This window comes from Aulonocara sp. 'chitande type north' Nkhata Bay, linkage group LG1 (assembly GCF_057382095.1).
Source record: "Aulonocara sp. 'chitande type north' Nkhata Bay isolate Kocher_YH1m ecotype deep benthic linkage group LG1, A_spYH_male_GT1.1, whole genome shotgun sequence".
Taxonomy (NCBI): domain Eukaryota; kingdom Metazoa; phylum Chordata; class Actinopteri; order Cichliformes; family Cichlidae; genus Aulonocara; species Aulonocara sp. 'chitande type north' Nkhata Bay.
Window position 1 is genome coordinate 39005036 of NC_141344.1, and position 20093 is coordinate 39025128.

The window sequence follows — 20093 nt, forward strand, 5'->3', positions numbered from 1 at the left end:
AGAAACAGCAAATAAAGGAAAGTAGAGATCAAGCAAAGAGTGGAGCAATCTTCTAGTAGTATTCATGATATAAAAAGATTTTTTTTTTAAAAAGTCCGGGAAGTTAGGTCTCCCGTGTTAACTCACAAAGTCCTGACAACGCGAGTACGAACTCGCATACTTGAATATTTAGAAACGGCTTAACAGTCTGCAGTCTATGAACAAGCTAACAATGTTAGCTCGGTGGCGAGTAGCCTTCAGTAATAGTAATAAAAATCACACAGCAATAGTACATCGAAGATACTGAAGTTTCGTCCGTCCCATTCTTATGAAGTGGTGTCGGAAACGCATTCCTGCCTGTGCACTGCTGCCTCTGTTGTGCTGCCTCTGGGTCCATTGTGTAACTGACGCCGCCAACATTAACAGGACGCTTACATTAGAGCCTCTTATTGCGTGTTTTGTTTGGGTGTCCTGCAATCAGAATCAGAGAAACTGAATTAATCCCAGGTGGAAATAGAGTTATCCAACTGAACTGTTTATCCCATCGTACATTTGAAATGAGGTAAAGTAGTGCTGTGTTCTTTTAAGTGTTCAGTGTCTTTTGCTTGCCATCAGTCTGACAGTTGCAGGGAAGAAGCTGTTGAAAAGCTGCTGTTGTTCTGTGTGTGATGATGCTGTCCGCTCTGTTGTGTCTGAGCAGAGAGTGAGCTGGATGGTGTGAGTCCCTGATTATTCTCTGCTCTTTTTCAGCAGCGTTGGTGTGTACAGAGAGTACATGGAAGGAGGCTTTGTGACCCTTTGCAGAGCCTTCCTCTCTGCCTGTGTGGTGGTCCCGTACCAGACAGTGATGCCTGTGGTGAGGATGCTCTCTACAAGTCCTCTGTAGGCCTGGGTGAGACGGCGATGATTCATGCCAGCTTTCCTGAGATAGAAATAAAGCCTTTGCTGGGCATTTTTCACTGTTGCTGTGGTGTTGAGAGTCCAGCTCAGGTCTGATGTAACCTGCAGGCCCAGGAATCTGTGGCCGTTGGCCCTCTCCACCTCTGTCCCTTTGATGATAAGAGGCTGCAGGGGACGGGGGGTTCTTCCTGAAATCCAGTATTACTTCCTTAGTCTTGTCCGTGTTGAGGATGAGGTCATTTTCCTCTCCATAGGCAAGAACACTGTCTACCACAGTCCTGTACCCAGACTCGTTCCCCCCCCTTGATGAGCCCCAGGATGGTGGTGTCACCAGCATATTTGATGACGATGGAGTTTTCCTGGGTGGAGACACAGTCATGGGTGTACAGGAGTTTGGGGCTGAGGCAGCGGCCCTGTCGAGATCCAGTGCTGACGGTGAGCTCAGCAGAAACGTGCCCTCCCATTCTCACCACCTGTGGTCTGTCTGTCAAAAAGTCCAGAATCCAGTTGCAAGTGGGAGTTGGGATGCCGAGGTCTGTCAGCTTCTCCATCAGCTTGCCCGGGTGGATGGTGTTGAAAGCTGAGCTCTAGTCCAGCATCTGCTGCTCTCCAGGTGTTGCAGAGTAGCTATTGCTGTTGCATCATCTACTGATCGATTGGGACGGTATGCAAACTGGATGGGGGTCTATGGTGTCCAGGACCCTGTGGTTGATGTGTGTGAGAACCAGTTTTTTTAGACACTTCATAACGACTGGTGTGAGGGCCACTGGCCTGAAGTCGTTCAGGGAGAAGCTGTCAAGTTTTTGGGAACTGGTATAATGATGGAGGATTCAAAAATACATGGGACTACTGCCTGGGATAGTGACAGGTTGAAGATATCAGTGCACACAGCTAGTTGTTCCCCACAGGCCTTCAAAACTCTGGGAGGAACTCCATCGGGTCCCACAGCCTTGTGGGGATTCACTTTTTTCAGAGCTATGTGATAATAAAGATGACGTGGAAAATGCAAAGGAACACAAAACATTACTTACCGACAGGTTGCTACCCCACCGCAGTGTTAAGGAAGATACTTTTACTGTGCCACATTCATAAATAAGCACATTACTCATTTGCACTTCAGATGTCCCATTAGTAACTTCTTATTGTTGTTTTTTAAGCTACTTAACATGGACCTATGGATCTTTGAAGCTAAAATAAACAACTCAATGAAGCAGTGTTGTGTTTACACAGAACATATAACACACAACAGCGAAGAACCATTTCAAATAGTATCTTTACTAATTTGTTACTGGCAGTCTGTCACAAAAACTGATATTTTGTTCATATTTCATTGGTTTCCCAGGTTAGTTTCCCTCTCAGACTTTTTTATATTTAGTTGAATCTATGTAAAAAATAAATGAAAGATTTAAAAAAAAGTCTGAAAGGCATAAAATAACATTTTGCACCAACAAAAATGCTCAAGAATGGTTTTGTGGTAAATGGATTGGTTCCTATAGAGTGCTTTTCTAATCTACCTGAGCACTCAAAACACGTTATACATTTTATCTGAGTGCTTTCTATCTAACATTCCTGCTCCAATGGATGCATCAGAGAGCAACTTGGAGTTAGTCTCTTGCCCAAGGATACTTGACATACAGACTAGAGCACCGATTAGTAGATGACCTGCTCTACCTCCTTGGCAGCAACCCCATTTTTCAGCATGATAATGATCCCAAACACTTTGCCAGTGCAGTCAAAGCATACCTGGATAGAAAAACAAACACTGGAACAGTATCAGTCATGGATTGTTCTCTCCAAAGCCCAGACCTAAACATTACTAAAGCAGTGTGGGAAAATCTGGACAGAGAATGGAACAAAAGGCAGCCAACGTCCAAAGAAGAGCATTGAATGTCCTTCAGGAACCCTGCAGAACTATTTCTGAAGACTACTTAAATAAATTGCAAGAGTTCTAAGAGAGTTCAGGCTGCATTGAAGAATGGATGTAGCCATACAAAAAATCTAATTTAGTATTTCCATTCATGCTTGCATGTTTCAGTAAAGTGCTGCACCTCATTCCCATTCTCCTCGAAAAATATTAAGAAATGAAGGGCATGGAAGAATGGAAGAAAAGCTTGCTCCGTGCACTGCTGAAACAATCTGCAGAGGTTTCCATCGTGGGCTTATCTCTCTGTGAGGAAAAGCTATAAATGTGCCTGAAAAAGCCTGAAACACTTGAAACCCATCACTCACAAACGTCAGCTGACTGACCCTTGGAATCAGCAAAGAGCTGTGGAGCGATAGTATCAGAGCAATCCCTCGGACTGCATTCTTCTGGACAGAGAACTCTGATATTGTCCACTGGGATTGCCATACCTATCACAGCTGCAGTCTTCTGCTTCTTCTCAACTACCATTATGTCTGGCTAGTTGGCCAGTATGTCTGACTGGAACTTAAAGTCCCACAGGACCTTAGCCCTGTTCTTCTTAACCACTTTTGGCGGTGCCTCCCATCAGGAATTGGAGAACTGGCCTATTCTGTGCTTCTCTGATGTTGGCTTCCAGCCTCCTTCTCCATGGAGAGAAGTCCTGTCCCATTTTTTTTAAACATGTTATTGCCATGTAATTCAAAATGAGCTAATATCTGTCTCAAAATGACACTTTTTTTCAGTTAATCATTTTGATCATTTTGTATGTTTTTCTGTATTGTGTTGTGAATAAAATATAAGTTAACAAGATTTGCAAGTCATTGAATTTTTACTTACATTTAACAGTTTCCCAACTTTATTAAAGTTGGGTTTATATACATATAGAACTGTACTCGATCTAAAATATGATGACCATTTGAAATTTACATCCTGGCTGTAGGTGAGTGAGTGCTCCCAAAAAATCCCCCCCCCCCCCCCCAAAAAAAAAAGTCTTGAAAGTGGAAGTTCTTGATTGTTATTATATTAGTGGTATTATATTCTACTGTGGTATTCAGGAAAGTGAGGCAGGGACAGAGGTCATCCATGGCAAAGACTAAGTAAAGTCTAAGTGGTGCCATGACACCAGTCAGTCAGAAGTGCCAGCTTAATGCCAGATCAATATATATATATCTGACCTTTTACCAGACCAGAGGCTCATCCTTATGTGTAATAACCTAACTGAAACTACATGTACTATGTTGAATAAATGTTCTAATCAAGAACCTCTACTAAAAGCTTAATAATAGAATATAAAAGTATAACAGACAATTTGAATAACCTAGTAATTCAAATAGCCTCGTCTAACCTGCTCCTCAGAATAACTTTCGGTTTCAGTTCTGCAAAGCCTGCAACTTCCTGTCAACTGCAACTTAGTCTTTCTGAAAGACACACACACACTGTTTAAACATCTGAATGCAATATAAATGCTGCAGATTATATTATTAATGCAATAGTAATGATGATGATTATTTAACAATAGCAGTAAAATAATTTCCCTGCTCCACAATATACACTGAACAAAAATATAAACGCAACACTTTTGTTTTTGCTCCCATTCCCCATGGGATGGACGTAGAGACCTAAAATTCATTCCAGATACACAATATAACCATCCCTCCCAAACAGTGGTCACAAATCAGTCCAAATGTGTGGTAGTGGGCACATCTGCCATATTGAGATAATCCATCCCACCTCACAGGTGTGCCACATCAGGATGCTGATCTGACATCATGAGTAGTGCACAGGTGTACCTCAGACTGCCCACAACAAAAGGCCACCCTGGAATGTGCAGTTTTGTCTCACAGCAAAATGCCACAGATGCCACAAGCAATGAGGGAGCGTGCAATTGGCATGCTGACAGCAGGAATGTCAACCAGATCTGTCGCCCGTGCGTTGAATGTTCATTTCTCAACCATAAGCCGTCTCCACAGGCGTTTCAGAGAATATGGCAGCACATCCAACCGGCCTCACAACCACAGACCTCGTGTAACCACACCAGCCCAGGACCTCCACATCCAGCAGGTTCACCTCCAAGATCGTCTGAGACCAGCCACCCAGACAGCTGCTGGAACAATTGGTTTGCACAACCAAACAATTTCTGCACAAACTGTCAGAAACCGTCTCAGGGACGCTCAACTGCATGCCTGTCGTCCTCATCGGGGTCTTGACCTGGCGTATACGACAGCGTGTACCAGTTCCCACGAATATCCAACAACCTCGCACAGCCATTGAAGTGGAGTGGACCAACATTCCACAGGCCACAATTGACAATCTGATAGACTCCATGCGACGATGTGTTGCACTGCATGAGGCAAATGGTGGTCACACCAGATACTGACCGGTTCTGGGTCCCCAGACCCCCAATAGCGCAAAAAACTGCACATTCCAGGGTGGCCTTTTGTTGTGGGCAGTCTGAGGTACACCTGTGCACTACTCATGATGTCAGATCAGCATCCTGATGTGGCACACCTGTGAGGTGGGATGGATTATCTCAATATGGCAGATGTGCCCACTACCACACATTTGGACTGATTTGTGACCACTGTTTGGGAGGGATGGTTATATTGTGTATCTGGAATGAATTTTAGGTCTCTACGTCCATCCCATGGGGAATGGGAGCAGTAACAAAGGTGTTGCGTTTATATTTTTGTTGAGTGTATATATATAAAAAAAAAAACACCCAGCACGCCCCTGCGGGCGGTTTATCCTTCAAGCTCGGGTCCTCTACCAGAGGCCTGGGAGCTTGAGGGTCCTGCGCAGTATCTTAGCTGTTCCCAGGACTGCGCTCTTCTGGACAGAGATCTCCGATGTTGTTCCCGGGATCTGCTGGAGCCACTCGCCTAGCTTGGGAGTCACCGCACCTAGTGCTCCGATTACCACGGGGACCACCGTTACCTTCACCCTCCACATCCTCTCGAGCTCTTCTCTGAGCCCTTGGTATTTCTCCAGCTTCTCGTGTTCCTTCTTCCTGATATTGCTGTCATTCGGAACCGCTACATCGATCACTACGGCCGTCTTCTTCTGTTTGTCTACCACCACTATGTCCGTTGGTTAGCCACCACCATTTTGTCCGTCTGTATCTGGAAGTCCCACAGGATCTTAGCTCGGTCATTCTCCACCACCCTTGGGGGCATCTCCCATTTTGACCTCGGGACTTCCAGGTTATAGTCGGCACAGATGTTCCTGTACACTATGCCGGCCACTTGGTTATGGCGTTCCATGTATGCCTTGCCTGCTAGCATCTTGCACCCTGCTGTTATGTGCTGGATTGTCTCTGGGGCATCTTTACACAGCCTGCACCTGGGGTCTTGCCTGGTGTGATAGACCCCAGCCTCTATGGATCTTGTGCTCAGAGCTTGTTCTTGTGCTGCCATGATTAGTGCTTCTGTGCTGTCTTTCAGTCCAGCTTTGTCCAGCCACTGGTAGGATTTCTGGATATCAGCCACCTCCTCTATCTGCCGGTGGTACATACCGTGCAGGGGCCTGTCCTTCCATGATGGTTCCTCGTCTCCCTCCTCTTTCTTGGGTTTCTGCTGCCTGAGGTATTCACTGAGCACTCGGTCAGTTGGGGCCATCTTCCCAATGTATTCTTGGATGTTCGTTGTCTCATCCTGGACTGTGGTGCTGACACTCACCAGTCCCCGGCCCCCTTCCTTCCGCTTAGCGTACAGCCTCAGGGTGCTGGACTTGGGGTGAAACCCTCCATGCATGGTAAGGAGCTTTCTTGTCTTTATGTCAGTGGCTTCTATCTCCTCCTTTGGCCAGCCTATTACCCCAGCAGGGTACCTGATCACGGGCAGGGCGTACGTGTTGATGGCCCGGATCTTGTTCTTACCATTCAGCTGACTCCTCAGGACTTGCCTGACCCTCTGCAGGTACTTGGTGGTTGCAGCTTTTCTAGCGGCCTCTTCATGGTTCCCATTCGCCTGTGGGATCCCCAAGTACTTGTAACTGTCCTCTATGTCTGCAATGTTGCCTTCTGGTAGTTCAATCCCCTCAGTTCTGACTACCTTCCCTCTCTTTGTTACCATCCGACTACACTTCTCCAGTCCGAACGACATTCCAATGTCATTGCTGTATAGCCTGGTAGTGTGGATCAGTGAATCGATGTCTCGTTCACTCTTGGCATACAGCTTGATGTCATCCATGTACAGGAGGTGGCTGACAACTGCTCCGTTCCGTAGTCGGTATCCGTAGCCAGTCTTGTTAATGATCTCACTGAGGGGGTTCAGGCCTATGCAGAACAGCAGTGGGGACAGAGCATCTCCTTGGTAGATCCCGCACTTGATGGTGACTTGTGCTATGGGCTTGGAGTTGGCCTCTAGTGTTGTACGCCACATCCCCATTGAGTTCCTGATGAAGGCTCTTAGGGTCCCATTGATCTTGTACAATTCTAGGCATTCCAGTATCCAGCTGTGGGGCATTGAGTCATAGGCCTTCTTGTAATCAATCCAGGCAGTGCACAGGTTGGTCAGTCTGGTCTTGCAGTCTCGGCTGATTGTTCTGTCTACCAGTAGCTGGTGTTTTGCACCTCTGGTATTCTTGCCAATTCCTTTCTGTGTCCCGCTCATGTATTGACCCATGTGCCTGTTCATCTTAGCCGATATGATGCCTGACAGGAGCTTCCATGTAGTACTGAGGCAGGTTATTGGTCGGTAGTTGGAGGGGACCGGTCCCTTCTTGGGGTCCTTGGGGATCAGGACCGTCCGGCCTTCAGTTAGCCATTCCGGGTGTCTCTCGTTAACTAGCAGCTGGTTCATTTGTGCTGCCAGACGCTCGTGGAGTGCAGTCAGCTTCTTCAGCCAGTAGGCGTGAACCATGTCGGGCCCTGGTGCTGTCCAACTCTTCATACTGGAGACCCTTTCTTGGATATCTGCCACTGTGATGGTTACTGGACCCTGTTCAGGGAGGTCGCTGTGGTCTGCCCTCAGATCCTCTAGCCACTGAGCATTGCCGTTATGGGTTGCGTCCTTCTCCCATATGCTCTTCCAGTATTGCTCCGTCTCCATATATATATATATATATATATATATATATATATATATATATATATATATAAAGAAATATATGTACATACATTTTTACAGCGTATTGTGTTCTGTATCCTGATTGGCTGTAGACCATTGTCACTCAGTCTCGTGCCGTGTCTCCTGTACAGTACAGAACTCGTTCAGTTTGTCAAATTTACATAAATCTTTGATCCTAGCAGTGTGACTCTGCTGTACTGTAAGTTTGTAAGTTTTCTCCCCAACAAACACAACAATGTTGACGAAGCGTTTTGCACCGTCAAAGGCAGCTGCGGGTGCCTTTGGTTTAATTCTATAATACTGGACTTATTTTTCTACAAAGGTTTGAACTTTGAGGGTGTTTAAACAACAGAGAAAAGTGTGAAAATGTTCATGTCTGTCTGAGAAAAGTGTATAAAGTGTGTAAAGAGGAGTCTTGGAGTCTTCTCTCACCCCCATTCTCTGCGGCCTGCTGGAGCGGGGGGGCTAGGAGGAGTTGGCCGTCCGACTGCGGTCTGGAATGTGGGGCCTCCCTGCTGCTGCGGAGTCGGGGCGGTCTGCCTCTCCCCACCGCAGGGAAAAGGGTAACACCACCTGGGTCTGGGTGCAGTTCCCCCCTCCATGGGCAAGGGTACCTAGACCCGGTTTGTAGAGTACGCTTGGGGAGTGTGATTGTGTGTACAACGTCTCTTTATGTCTGTCTCCACGTTGGTTGAGTGTGGAGTAAGTGCATATGAGAGCATGAGGGTGGGAATGGATGTTTGTGTCTGTGTGTGCCTGTATTTCTGTGTCTATATGTCAGGTTGGGTGTCAGACGCCACCTCTCTGGGGACATCTCAGGCCCTCCAAGGTTTGGAGCCCTATCTCCACCCACCACCACTTCCGCTGCCAGTGGCGGACTCCCTCAGGCGTCGGTGCGTTGGTGGTTCTTTGTGTCTGGGGGTGGGCGTCCGGGTACACACCGGCTCACTCCTTGGCGGCCGCTTATCGGGGCCTGGAGCCTGGGGCTCGCTCGGGCCACTTCGGAGGTGGGGTGCCCCCGGCCTCTCGGCCTGGGGCTCGGTCACTCAGGCACAGCTGGCTGCCAGCGGAGCTCACGGGCGTGTCACTGCAACTCCTCCTGGATTCTGCTCCGCGGCTGCTGAGTGAGCCCTCATCTGGGACTCTCCTCAGCTCTTACTGGGACAGTGGCACGGCTGCCCCTCTGTTGGTCTTCCTTGGTCTCTTGTGTTCTGGGGGCCTCTGGATGTCTGGAGTTTTGATCTCCTCCATACCTGCTTCATACCCTGGAGGACGGGGCTGTGGCCCCCCCACACTCCCTAGCAGATCGTTACATGGAGAAACCTTTGGAATGCAAGCATGCTGATCCACACAGGTGTGCACACAGGTGTACACACGGGTATTCACAGACGCGGACTACACCTTTCTTGGCTGCTGCCTCAAAGCACATTGTGCGCTGTCTATCTTGCGTGCTGCACAATATCGTTTATTATTTAGTATCTACTGATATCTACTGCTAGCTAGTTTATTGTGATGGTGCCGGTTTTTTTATTATGTTGCTCTTTGTTTTTTGCTTTCTCTTCTGTTTTTTTTTCTCCATACAGGTGACCCAGGTGTTTTTTTTTTTTGTTGTTGTTTGGTTTTTTTTTTTCTTTCTTCCCCCCTTCTCACCGTCTCTTCTCCCCTTTGGTTTTCTTTCTCTCCCTCTCTTTCTTTCATTCTTTCTCCCTGTCCTATCCCCCAGTCATGTCTGTCCCGTTTGTAGCAACTGAAAATAAAATAAATTCATAATTATAATAAAGGTCAATCAAATGGACCAATATGGCAAGGCCATGATGATCCACTTGGTAAAATAAATCTGCTTGGCATCTTTCTTGGCCTTAAGACAACAATTCTGATGGCTAAAGATCCAAACGGGACACAAAAAAAAAAAAAAAAAAAAAGTGTGTAAAGAGGAGTTTTACAGCCCCCGGATCCAGGGAGGGCCTGTTTTGTATGAGCCTGGGCCACATAAAGCATATAAACCAAACCATAATCAGGCCAGATATGGCATGCCATCACATAAATAGTGCCATCATTGCCAGGCCTAGCCAACATCTGGTTGACATGCACCCTGCCATGACGCCAGTCAGTCAGAAGTATCAGCTTGACACCAGATCTGGGCCAGACCTGTCTGCTATGTGGGCAGAGGCTACAGAATGTGAATGACGTTCAGCAGCTTCAAGCAACTATAGTAGAAACTTTACTTCCAGGTGAGTGATTGAAGCGACTGCTAATGAGAGACTCTGTTGATGACCTGCAGTAAATAATTTAGAGGGTTAACTAAACAACCAGAGCCTGAAATGTCCAAGCAACCAGCCACCAGCTCCAAAGAAATGTGAATCGCATAAAAGTCCTCCTGCGATATTTCTGACTTCCACACTCTTCTGGTGTTTTGTGGCACCATTCTTAAGCCAGTTGTGATAACATTTAATAATCTTCTCCCACTAGAAGTTTATTAAAAGAAAAAGTTTTAGGCCTAATTTTAAAGTTAGTGTCTGAAAACTGAAACAGACATAGGAAATGTTTCTGTAGCAGGGAATTCTGATAGCTGAGGAGTCCCTATCTGTAGGAGGACTCTGGGAAGTGCTCCGTCGGGATAATATGGTGTTAGGATTCCTTTGAGATATTCACATTTTATTAAAATCACTTCAGGAGTTAACATGGAGGCAGTATTGTAAGCAAATTTCCAGTTGTTTTCTGATACAACTGAACAAGCCAGTTAACTGTTTTTTGCTGCTCTGAATTTATATTCGAATATCAGCTGTGAAGGACCTTTTTGCAAACCTCTAACTCAATCATCATTTCATCTTTTCAGTCTTACAGATGTACTCAAAATAAAAAAAGCTCTTTTCACATTTGGTCGAGACGTGTTTCTTCAAACTGAAATGCTGTGAGTTGTGTCTTTACAAGTTCTGGTTGCCATAGAAACAAGGTTGTTAGAGCCTGGAGATGCACACTTTTAGAAAGTTTGAAAACATAATAAGCGAAGAAGAAGAAGAAAAAGATAACATAAGAAAAGTGAACCAATAACTCTTTTTGAAAAGTCTTCAACAGACAGCCATGTCTTCAAGGCCCAGAAGCCAGAAGCAGTTTTCACAGTAAGTTTTTGTGGAGTGTTTCTACTGTTTTTCTCTGTGAAGCCCGATTCGGTAAATGATGTATGCTAATTACTTTTTACTGTTCTTGCAGGAACACGTGTGGTTTGGGGGAAAAGAAGAAAACCCATGATCAGAGTGTTGTCCTGTGTGAAATGCTGAAGGGAGAAAGACAGCTCGCAGGGCTTAAAGCCAAGGATGAGGAAGGCACACAGGTGTGAATTTGTCACTGGCATTTCTGGCAGTTTAAGGTTTATCAGGTAGCCAGTGTTAATGGTCAGTGTTGGGACTAACGCGTTATGAAGTAACGCGTTACAGTAACTACGTTATTATTGTGGTAACGAGCACGGTAACTAGTTATTATGCCAAAATCAGGAACGCGTTACTCGTTACTGGGATTTAGATAGGCTCGTTATTCGTTACTTCATGTGGTGGCTCTCGCGGAGCTTCCACAGATTCAATAACATTAGCAAGTGGTGGAGGCCAGCAGGTGGATGAAGGAAAGGGGAGGCAAGAGGAGGAGAGACCCGAAGCGGCCGCCCGTCCGAGTATCAGGTGAACTGACCTTCAGGTAAGAAGTTATGACCTGCAGTCTATCTGGGTCAGATATAAACCAAGTTTAGTTGGAGTTTATTTTCGTTGTGTTGACTTTTTCGTACTGCGTGCTAGCTAGCATGACGGGGTTTCTATAGAGATTGACAGACCACGTGACTTTCGCGCATTGCATGCCGGGAACTCGTGGCAAAACAATCCAAGTACCGCATCAAATGCGAGCATTTGCAGCACCGCAAAACGTTCATTCTCCGGTTCCAAAACCTTCTTGCTTTTTCTTTGCCCCCCAAAAAAGTTATGTTCAAAACGAAGGAGAACAATGCCGGTCCGTACAAAGACAGACTCGACGAAAAGTCAAAGAAAAGATAAGAGGAAAAAATCAAAGGAGTGAAAGGGTCAGACCCTTACGAGCACACAGAGGGACCAAAGATGTTAGCGTGCTGCCCAACTTCCCACGCTCATATTTATAATTATACGGTTCTTGGAGTGAGCGCATACACTCGTGAAGTTTAGTAACTTCAGGTCACTGCAACAAGCCCAGGTACAGTTTACCGACGGATGGGTGCAGGACCTTGAAATGCACCGTGTAGAAAGTAAAGACCATCGTACGAACAAAGGTAAGTTTACCAGTCTCACAAATCGTCTTCATAAATACACATTCCTTAACCGTTTATTAATAGGACCTTTGCGCTCAACGTTAATTAATTAGCAGTGGAAATAATTTCTGGTACGCATCACAGAAATGTAGCAGTGACAATAATATTGTATGCTGTAATCGCACTGGACAATTAGTGATAGAAAACAACAGTTTTATCCTGTGAATAAAAGTATATGTTTTTGTCAATGTAACATGGTAATAACAGAAGCGAAACACAATATTGAGTCAGGACAATTTACTATTTATGCACAATAAACAAAGGAGCATAGCGCGACAATTTCTGTTCAGCGCCAGACTTGCTTGTAACCTATATCACCAATTATGTTATGAAAAATGACGCATTAACTACTACAAAACACTGACCTTCGTGTAAATGCTTGGAGCAGACTAACCTGTGAGCTGGAGTGTTCTGGGACGTTATATTTGCTCTTTGAATGGCTGCAATCCAGGCCATCCGTCGCCTCTTTGTTACTTCAGAAACATGGCTCGAACAATTTCTCTTCAACGACGTAATCCAATAACAACCGATCTCTTTACCCGTCGGCTTCCCGTGGCTGTCATGCGACCGGCTATTGCAGTTAATAATACAACGGCTTCTTGACATTTTTGTGTTTCTTTTTATCGCTGTATAACTGATTTCAATTGAAAGCCTGCGTGCGCTAGTACCTCTTGCCACGAGTTCCCAGAATCCTTTGCGGTTTTACCCCTGAATGACGTCACATTTTCAATCTCTATACAGCTGGGTGGTGCTATGTTACTGATGTTGAACTTTATTTTGTTTATACGGTTAATTATTAGAGTTTCCAACCGTCCTGTAAAAAACGGAATTGTCTCGTATTCAGAGAAATTATTACGCGTTTCGTATTGAGGTGAAAAGGAACAATTTGTCCCAGACTTCAGCTACAATGAAAAAGACACAAAGCTGGAGTTATTCTGTGTTTACGCTGCACAGCTGCCTCTTCTTCTCTCATCCTCTCCCCTCCCTCTCCTGTTTCTACTTCAATCATGAAACTGATCAATGATCAGCTGATCTGCTTTTCCCTCTTGTTTATTTATCGTCCGCTTTGCACCAGAAAGAGGAAACCACCGGATGTCACGTTAAACAACAGCAGCACGTTTGATCAGCTGTTGTTAGAATTTATTTAATATTACTTTCTAGTATCAGCTGATGTTTGCTGGAGCCATAAAGCTGGATATGTGGTGGTTTTGTCCCAGTCCAGCCCTGTATGCAGCTCATCTGCAGTCTGGTGTTACCTACATCTTCCTATTCAGAAGGCAGAATTTCCGAGTTCTGAGTACAATCAAAAAGCGCCACGACTGCAGTTTTTGTGTTGGATGTAAAAAGCGCACATGACGCTGTAACGTAGGCTAGAATCATGGCGGTGGTCAACGACGGTCCAGGCGTGGGATTTCTCTGTGTTCCCCGGGCCATCTTGTTGATTTTCACGTTTTGTTGCTTCCTGTTTTATTTTGTTAATCTGTCTCCATCTTGTTTTCTCCTGGTTAGTTTCAGCTGTTTTCCCCAGTGTTTTCATTTCCCCCGATTACCCCAATGTGTAATTAAACCTCTGTTTGCATTTGTTCGTTGCTGCCTTGTACTGTTTACCCGCCTGTGTGGCCTGGCCCTAGTTCAGCTTCACTTGATATCTCTTCAACACAGATGTTTTGGATACGAAGCAGTTGTTTCTTGAGAGTCTGTTGATAGCTTTATGTCCTCAGTTTTAAGCTCTTTTCAAACACACGGTTTCACCATAAGTACCCTTGAGGCCTACTGTCCTGAAAGTCATCACAAGTATTCCCTTAGTAACGTAAACCTTTTCTACTTTGTGTGCATTTCTGTAGGAGCTAAAAAGTTTGAAGGACCAGACAAAGGAGCTGCAGGATGACATTAATAAAATACAGGAGCGCTTTCATGAAGCCTTTGTTGAGGTACTGTAGAAGACCATTTCACACAAGCTGAATTTCAGTTTTATGGTTGGAACGAAACTCAAATTGGACCTGAAACTGTGTAGGATGAAGATGCTGATGATGCTCTGGAGGAAGCGAAGGCAGACAGCAAAGAGTTCATTCAAAAGGAGGCAGAGTTAGAGAGATTAAAGAAAGAGTATGCTGAACTGATGGAGAGGAGAGAGGAGCTACAGCATCAAGTTCAGAGGCACTCAATGTACAAGCACTTCATGGAGCGTGTGCTTAAAATAACAAAGGTACAGTATTTTTATTTCATGCTAACAGTAATCAGTTCATTTAAATAATGTCTTTATTGTCAGTGCACATGCATATCATGTGTGTATATATATATATTATTTTTTGACTTTTGGATCCAAATCATTTTCACCCCTCAGCTGTTCCAGGCTAATGGTGGGCGGCGTGGACAACTTGGTGAATGTAATAACTTGGCGACAAGTATGAGGAGACATATGATTTTGAAATTCATACCATAGCTGATCTACTACGTCATTTTTTTTTTTACCCTTATCTGTGTTTCTATTGTCCTGAACCGTCTGCCAGAGGACAGACTTTCAAACAAAGTGACCAGGGTGGGATGAACGTCTCATTGTGGTGTTTTAATTTTACTTTAATGTTATTAATGTCCTACTTTGAGGCAATAGGAATTGTCAAAGACTTTACAGGCGAGAGACAGGCATCTGATGATCTTCTGGGTGATGATGAGGACCCTTTAGAGCACTTTCTTCTCTGATGCTGTGCAGCTGTCAAATCTCATACAGATTAAATATGTCAATCTGCACTTTATGGAGCAGCAAGAGAAGGACACCAGTTGTTTTTTAGTTGACTTGGTTCTTTCAGAGGATCCTCGGGACAAGAGCAGGGACATAGAGACTGGCCCCGGTGTGGTAGAGGGTTAGCCCTGATGCTGGGGGAGACGTTGTCCAGTGTATCTGCTCTCCTTGTAGCTGATGGAATTTAGGATTAACTGCTATTAAATCAGCGTGGCTGAAGTCCTTGCTATGATGTGAACAGCCTTAGGATACATCCTGTGACTGTGTGATGCAGATGAACAAGAGCCAAGTTAGCGTCAGCATCTGGTGGAATATACACAGCAGTTATCACAACAGTACCAAACACTGTTTCAGAAATATCTCAGATATCAAATATCAATATTTGACTATTTATCCATCCATCCATTCATGACTCCCATGTTAAAATACCAGCTTTACAGTATTAAAAAGCATACAGTTAGAGTCTGCAGGAAAATGTAGTCCCAGTGCTGTGTTGAGACAAGCACAGGTGAACTATTATCAGTCTAATAGCAGAACCCACAAGCTAAACAAAATACCAAAAGGGGAACACTGGAAGCTAACGAGGAAGAGGAACAAGAAGCAAAAGCAGACAATGAGATGAAAAAATAGGGGAAGACAGAGGGGTGAGTGAAGGAACCGCTGAAAGTCAAAGGGGAAAATGAGACTGGGAAAAGTAAAACTAACAGTAACCATGCAGAACAGGGAATACCGAAATAAAACAGAGCCAATCAAAGGTTGCTTTTTGTATGAAAACGTGTGGGGGAAAACCTGCTGTGTGTCAAACTCCAGCACAGAGAGCACAGAGCACCATCCATAAGTATTGTATCAATTATTAATGATGATAATAATGATGTTAAACAGTGATTCCTCCACCGAAAACACTGAAGATAAAGCTGCAAGCAAAGCTGTGTGTATGTCTGTGTGTTACAGTTTGGGGATACTGAGGCTCTCGCAGACTACACAGAGAGTCTGCTCCATTTTCAAGATCAGTTCTACCAGAAGGAGATGAAGTTGCAGGATGAGGTCGACCAGCAGAAGAAAGCACTGTTAACCCTGCAGGACCAGCACAACTTGGTGGTAATGCAGAAAAACAGTCTGCTGTCTCAGCTCCAGACCGAGCTAGAGAAGACTCAGGCCGAAGCTCTCACATGGGTACCGGACACAATCCTGGATCACATCCCTGCAGCAGAACTAAGGCTAGGTCAAATATACACTGTGAATGGCATTATGTGTTGCTGTCTTCATACAGGAACAAAAGTGGAACCACATTCAGGAAACAGCTGCAAAGAAGACACTACAACTGGGAAAGATTAAGATGGCGATCCTAAACCTCTATGAAATGACAGCAGGTGCCATAGGAGAAAAGGAAGGAGTTGATATGAATGACACAGAGACGCAGCTGAACAAGGTAAACTCGCAGATCAGTTACTGACAAAGAGCTAGAGCAGCAGGAAATGATCAACATAACCGCCTGTTCTTCTTCTTATAGCTGCAGGTGTTCTCTGAGGATGAAAATGACATAGTGAAACAATATGAAGCCAGACTTCATGCAGCCAGTGATGGAAAGAAGCCAAACAAGGACAAAGGGAACACAAAACCCAGAAAAAAATGAACGCATATTCAGTTTCTTGGCATACCGAATCATTTATTACTTCAAATAAAGGTTGAAAATATTGAGGTTTTTGAGCTGTTTTCAAACTGAATATAACTGAATAGTTAATATTTTAGCTAGGACAGGTAACTTCAATAATACCTGAAAACTCAATTCCATGTGCAATCAGCAGCTGATTAGTTACTTTGGAAAGGCTCCTTAGTTTGTCTTCCTGGCTGTATTTATTCAGTTAGCAGTGGTGGAGCATTCGAGTGGAGCTACTGCGACTGGTTTTAATTTATTTATTTTGTTTTTCAATCCAGTGCCTGTTTTATTAAACAGTAGAATCAGGACATATATGTGAACCCAGCTGTCATCCTTAGTAGGCTGACACCTCAGACACACACTCCACGTCTTAATGTTACAGTATTTAGGATGTGCACTCTCAGTGACATTAAAAGGAGGCAAAACCTCATTATGTAGTCCTCATAATAAAGCAACTTGAGGCAATTGTAGTTGTGAAGTGGCATTGCATACATATGCATACATATACATACAATACTGTATATCCAGAAAGCCTACATGCAGATGGTTTTGGGTGTCCACGTGACTGTTATGCAAATCATTGAAAACACAGAGGACAACACTGCCACCCTGTGGACATCAAAGAGTATTTTATTTACTCAGTGAACGAGCCCATTTATTTTCTTGGGCTGGTTAGATGTGCTTCTAATTAATAGTTAGGTAGAAGCATGTTGGATATTTGCTGAGGTTGTTGCATCTCTTAATCACAAGATGTTTACTCAGAATGCAGCAAAGCTCACACACAAAGGCACAGCCATGTGAATACAGTCCAGTGCAGTTGTGAGTAACACATCAGTGTAGATGTCTGTTGAACTAATAAAAATGTGACATGAGATTGTTTTTGGTGTCATTTCTAAAGCTCCCTGTCAGCAGAACTACACAAAAACCAAGAACAAAAATCAATGAACTCAGCTGAGAGGTGGAGCATGTGCAAAAGAAGAAGCTGCTACATTTTGGTGCTGGTGGACATTTGTGACATGGCTTTGGCCTTACTGGCCTTAAAGATTCCTTCTTGTCTGCTGCTGTTGTTTCATTAACAACCTCAGATATTTACAACACATATTTGATTTTGCTCTCAGAGTGAACACAAAGCACCAAAGACTCATTCAAGAACAGGAAAGAATGAATGAAAACCTGATTCTGTGTCATATAGCAGAAACTCAGTGCCACTAGGGATACAAACGTGTTCAAGGTAACCTGCTGAAGAAAAACACAAGCATCGGTATGAGAAAGAAGAGTGATTTAAGTGACTTTGAGTGTGAAACTGCTGATCTACTGAGTTTTTCCACATGACCTCTGTAGGGTTTACAGAGAATGATCTGAGAAGGAGGAAATATCCAGTGAGCAGCAGTTCTCTGGGTGAAAACGGCTTTTTGATGCCAGAGGTCAAAGGAGAGGGCTCGGCTGCATCAAGCTGATAAGAAGGCAACAGTAACTCAGAAATGCCTCTGTACATCCAAGCTATGCAGAAGAGCATCTCTGAACACATTGAACCTTGAAACGGATGGGCTACAGCAGCCAGAGACCATATCTGGTGCCACTCCTTTCAGTTAAGGACAGGAAACCCAGGCTACAGCTCTCAGGGGCTCAGCAGAATATTGCAAAAACATTGCCTGGTCTGAGGAGTCCTGATGTCTGCTGTGACATTTATGGCAGGGCCAGAATTTAGTGTAAACAGCGTGACTCCTTCCTGCTGCTCCTGGTGTAATGATGGACATTTTCTTGACATAATTTGGATCTCTTAGTACCACTGAGCACAGCTTACCTGAGTATCGTTGCTGACTGTGTCCATCCCTTTATGACCACCCACACAGTCTCTATGCCCGGTGCTGTATGAGCAGTGTTGGGTAAGTTACTTTAAATTAGTAACTTAGTTACATTACTAGTTACTCCTATCAAAAGTAACTCAGTTACTTCAAGTTACTCGTTACTTTCAGAGTAACTAGTTACTAGGGAAAGTAACTTTGGTTTTACTCAGAATTCTCTTGTTAATGTGTTGCTTCCGTAACTGGATACCCAGCAAGATTGCCAGTCTTCTACTTGCCACAAGTGCACTGTGCCACCTACCAATAGAAAGGAAAAAATAATGTGCACATTTCCACGAGAGAAATCCAGCGCCTGGTTCTATCCTAGCCTGCTTTTTACATCCAACACAAAAACTGCAGTCATGGTGCTTTCGATTGTACTCAGAACTCGGAAATTCTGCCTTCTGAATAGGAAGATGTAGGTAACACCAGACTGCAGATGAGCTGCATACAGGGCTGGACTGGGACAAAAAAATCGTCCCGGGCATTTTGACTAGAGACCAGCCCACCATTATAGGAAAAATCATAAAGCCTTTGAATGAAAATAAACACACAGTGATGTACACTGTTCTGATGGTATATATGCATCAATCTATCCATTGTTTGTTGCAAGACTCAGATAATTATTTTTTTTAAAAGTGAGACATTTTAAATGAGAATAAGAAAGTATTTCCTTGTGCCCCCCTTTCCCTTTTAATGCCCTACATGGACCCGGGCAACACTTTGCTAGATCCGCACCTGCACAGTTACCAGCTGTCAGCTGCTTAGAAAAGGATCCTGGTGTTATTTGTCTCTCAGAAACAGTTCATAACTTCCTTTCAACTCATTCATGTCACCTAAAAGGTAAACCTGTTTCTCCATCACAGCTCTGATGATCCAGTAAGGACATCTCCTGGTTTCATCTTCATGTTTCCCTCTCACCAGATAACCAAACCATATCATGACCAGCAGCTTTTACAGCTGTGGCTCCAGCAAACATCAGCTGATACTAGAAATTAATATTAAATAAATTCTAACAACAGCTGATCAAGCTTAAAAGTGCTGCTGTTGTTTAGCGCGACATCCGCTGGTTTCCTCTTTCTGGCACAAAGTGGGCGATAAATAAACAAGAGAGAAAAGCCGATCAGCTGATCATTGATCAGTTTCATGATTGAAGTAGAAACAGGAGAGGGAGGGGGAGAGAATGAGAGAAGAAGAGACAGCTGCAGCGTAAACACAGAATAACTCCAGCTTTGTGTCTTTGTCATTGTAGCTGAAGTCCAGGACAAAATGTTCCTTTTCACCTCAATAAGAAACGCGTAATATTTTCTCTGAACAAAATAAAGTTCAACATTAGTAACATAGCACCCACCCAGCTGTATAGAAACTCCGTCATGCTAGCTAGCACGCAGTACGAAAAAGTCAGCATAACGAAAATAAACTCCAACTAAACTTGGTTTATATCTGACCCAGATAGACTGCAGGTCATAACTTCTTACCTGAAGTTCAGTTCACCTGACACTCTCGGACCAGCGGCTGCTTCGGGTCTCTCCTCCTCCTGCGTCCCTTTTCCTTCATCCACCTGCTGGCCTCCACCACTTGCTAATGTTATTGAATCTGTGGAAGCTCCGCGATAGCCACCACACGAAGTAACGAGTAACGAGCCTATCTAAATCCCAGTAACGACTAACGCGTTCCCGG

At 44.3% G+C, this 20093-nt stretch overlaps 1 protein-coding gene across 1 annotated transcript; it reads left to right on the forward strand.

Annotated features, from left to right (window-relative positions):
• Positions 1–10802: 10802 nt before the first annotated feature.
• On the forward strand, positions 10803–16591 carry LOC147339526 (coiled-coil domain-containing protein 42 like-2-like). The gene is made up of 7 exons (XM_086299733.1): positions 10803–10967; positions 11059–11179; positions 14017–14103; positions 14187–14378; positions 15864–16085; positions 16183–16341; positions 16423–16591. The coding sequence occupies exons 1-7, from the start codon at positions 10930–10932 to the stop codon at positions 16543–16545; spliced, it is 942 nt and encodes a 313-aa protein (XP_086155859.1). The 5' UTR covers positions 10803–10929; the 3' UTR covers positions 16546–16591.
• Positions 16592–20093: the final 3502 nt, after the last annotated feature.

Excerpts from the sequence above, each read along its gene's own strand:
- LOC147339526 (XM_086299733.1), top strand. The coding sequence starts at position 10,930 with ATGTCTTCAAGGCCCAGAAGCCAGAAGCAGTTTTCACA. Across the intron at positions 10,968-11,058 it reads AGCCAGAAGCAGTTTTCACA|GAACACGTGTGGTTTGGGGG; the intron begins GTAAGTTTTTGT and ends CTGTTCTTGCAG. Across the intron at positions 11,180-14,016 it reads AGGATGAGGAAGGCACACAG|GAGCTAAAAAGTTTGAAGGA; the intron begins GTGTGAATTTGT and ends GCATTTCTGTAG.